The 3221-nt window shown below is 55.3% G+C and overlaps 1 protein-coding gene across 1 annotated transcript; it reads right to left on the bottom strand.

The window, feature by feature from the left end:
* Positions 1-636: 636 nt before the first annotated feature.
* HSPA2 (heat shock protein family A (Hsp70) member 2) lies at positions 637-2981 on the bottom strand. The gene has a single exon (XM_083863331.1). The coding sequence runs from the start codon at positions 2917-2919 to the stop codon at positions 1015-1017; it is 1905 nt and encodes a 634-aa protein (XP_083719457.1). The 5' UTR covers positions 2920-2981; the 3' UTR covers positions 637-1014.
* Positions 2982-3221: the final 240 nt, after the last annotated feature.

Here is a 3221-nt window from a genome sequence, read left to right as displayed (position 1 = left end):
CAGCACTCCCAGCTCTGGGGGTGTCTTTGCCAGCTCTACTTTTCATAGTCTGAAGAGGAGAAAAACACACAAAGTATTGGAAGTTCAGCATGCACACAAGCAACCCAAGAATAACTCGGCACTTTACAGCTGCCCACAAACCGGTCCCTATTTTATCGAGCCCCACCACCTGCCAAGCAGGACTATTTCTGTTGTCCTCATTTCCCCGCTGTTCTCTCCCAGCCACAGGCACAGGATGCATTCCCAAGCTGGGAACTGCAGCCCCGGACACCGGTTGCGGGTAAGAGCAGATCCTGCCCCAAAACAGCATCGGCACACAACTCCGGGGAATTTTTCCCTGCTGTGAAAATCCCGGGAGCCACACTCTCAATGCCCATGCCATGACGCTGTGGGGCTGCAACACCAGGTCACCCCCTCCCCAGTGCCCATCCCAAGCTGGGCTCCCATCAGGAAATCCCTGAGCTCTCTCGTCCCCTGCCACTCTAGGGGGGCATCAGCCACCCCTCCGGAGCCCAACACCCCCCTGCTCCACTGCTGTCACCACCCAGAGCCACAGACACCACCAGAAAGGTCTTCCTCACCCCCCCCCCCCACCCCACTATTGCCCCTTCACAGAGAGAAGAAAGAGGATAGATTTATGCTTTTAATACATTTTATTAATTACCAAAATTTCCAGAAACCAAATTTGGCAATTTGTTTTTTTCTGTAAAGTTTTTCATGCATAACTTGAAATTTGTCAACTGCAACAGTCAAGTGGTTACTTTAGAAGAGACAGAGACAAACATCCAGAATACAAACAGCTGTATCTGAATTAACAACATTTGTCTATTACTAACCTTATAAAGCAGGACGTGCCTTCCCTCTTATCAAAACCAAGCTGACAGATCTGCCTTTATACACACCCAACAGAATAAACTCTGTTATCGGCAAGGACGTTTTCCTTAAACGTTAGAAAAAAAAACAAAGCAAAGAATGGAGTGACTGTCCATAAACCAGTCTATAACTCAGTTCTCTTTAATCAACTTCTTCGATGGTGGGGCCGCCGGAGCCGCCCGCCCCGGCCCCTCCATCTCCCCGGTACAATTTTGTGACGATCGGGTTGCAGAGTTTCTCCAGCTCTTTCTGCTTGTGCTCGTACTCTTCTTTCTCAGCCATCTGGTTACGGTCGAGCCAAGAGACCACCTCCTTGCACTTGTCGAGCACTCTCTGCTTGTCCTGGTCACTGATCTTTCCCTTCAGTTTATCGTCCTCCACTGTCTGCTTCATGTTGTAAGTGTAGGACTCCAGGGAGTTCTTGGCTGCCACCCGATCCCGGTTAGCTTCATCCTCTGCTTTGTACTTCTCTGCCTCTTGCACCATACGGTCGATGTCGTCCTTGCTGAGGCGACCCTTGTCGTTGGTGATGGTGATCTTGTTCTCCTTCCCCGTGCTCTTGTCCACAGCACTGACGTTCAGGATACCGTTGGCATCGATGTCAAAAGTGACCTCGATCTGGGGGACTCCCCGGGGTGCTGGGGGGATGCCTGTTAGGTCAAACTTGCCCAGCAAGTTGTTATCCCTTGTCATAGCCCTCTCACCTTCATACACCTGGACCAGGACGCTGCTCTGGTTGTCTGAGTAGGTGGTGAAGGTCTGAGTTTGTTTGGTGGGGATGGTGGTGTTGCGCTTGATGAGAGCGGTCATCACTCCTCCAGCCGTCTCGATGCCCAGGGACAGAGGGGTGACATCCAACAGCAGCAGATCCTGCACGTTCTCAGACTTGTCTCCCATGAGGATAGCTGCTTGTACAGCAGCGCCATAAGCCACAGCCTCATCAGGATTGATGCTCTTGTTGAGCTCTTTACCATTGAAGAAATCCTGTAGCAGCTTCTGGATCTTGGGGATGCGGGTAGAGCCACCCACCAGCACAATCTCCTGGATCTGGCCCTTGTCGAGCTTGGCGTCACGCAGAGCCTTCTCCACCGGCTCCAGGGTGCCACGGAAGAGGTCGGCATTGAGCTCCTCAAAACGGGCACGAGTGATGGAGGTGTAGAAGTCAATGCCCTCAAAGAGAGAGTCAATCTCAATGCTGGCCTGCGTGGAGGAGCTGAGGGTGCGCTTCGCCCTCTCACAAGCCGTGCGCAGCCGCCTCACCGCTCGCTTGTTGCCGGCGATGTCACGCTTGTGCTTGCGCTTGAATTCTTCCACAAAGTGGTTCACCATGCGGTTGTCAAAGTCCTCCCCACCCAGGTGGGTGTCACCAGCTGTGGACTTTACCTCAAAAATCCCATCCTCGATGGTAAGGATGGAAACATCGAAAGTGCCCCCTCCCAGGTCAAAGATGAGCACGTTCTTCTCTCCAGCCCGGGTTCCTTTCTTGTCCAGGCCATAAGCAATAGCAGCTGCAGTGGGCTCGTTGATGATACGCATCACATTGAGGCCGGTGATGGTGCCGGCATCCTTGGTGGCCTGGCGCTGGGAGTCATTGAAGTACGCCGGCACCGTGATGACAGCATTCTGCACCTTGCACCCCAAATAGGCCTCAGCAATCTCCTTCATCTTGGTGAGCACCATGGAGCTGATCTCCTCTGGGAAGAAAGTCTTCATCTCCCCCTTGTACTCCACCTGCACCTTGGGCTTGCCACCCTCATTCACCACACGGAAAGGCCAGTGCTTCATGTCTGACTGCACCGTGGGGTCATCATACTTGCGGCCGATGAGGCGCTTGGCATCAAAGATGGTGTTGGTGGGGTTCATCGCTACCTGGTTCTTGGCAGCGTCCCCGATGAGCCGCTCCGTATCGGTGAACGCCACATAGCTGGGTGTGGTGCGGTTACCCTGGTCGTTGGCGATGATCTCCACTTTGCCGTGCTGGAAGACACCCACGCAGGAGTACGTGGTGCCCAGGTCGATGCCGATCGCCGGCCCTTTGGCAGACATGGTGACGGCTGTCTGTGCTGCTGTTCGCCCGTGTCCACCCTGCCCGCTCCCGCTGCCGCCGCGGTGCGATATGCCCGGCTCGCGCCGCCGCCGCCCGTTTTATATCCGCCGCCGCCGCTTCTGGAACCTGCCAGAACCCTGACGGCCAATCCGGACGCCCCTGGAACAGTCGTTGGGCCAATCGCCCCCGCGAGCCGCCGGGGAGCGCCCGCCCCCAACGCTCTGGCCAATCAGAACCGCGAGCGCCTACCCGCCAGCCCGGCCCCCCCGAGGGCCGCGATTCTTCCGGGTTTTTCTCGTGC

Source organism: Zosterops lateralis, assembly GCF_965231275.1.
Source record: "Zosterops lateralis genome assembly, chromosome: 6".
Classification (NCBI taxonomy): Eukaryota; Metazoa; Chordata; class Aves; order Passeriformes; family Zosteropidae; genus Zosterops; species Zosterops lateralis.
Note: the sequence above shows the minus strand (reverse complement) of the source record. Positions and strands in the feature narration are given on the sequence as shown.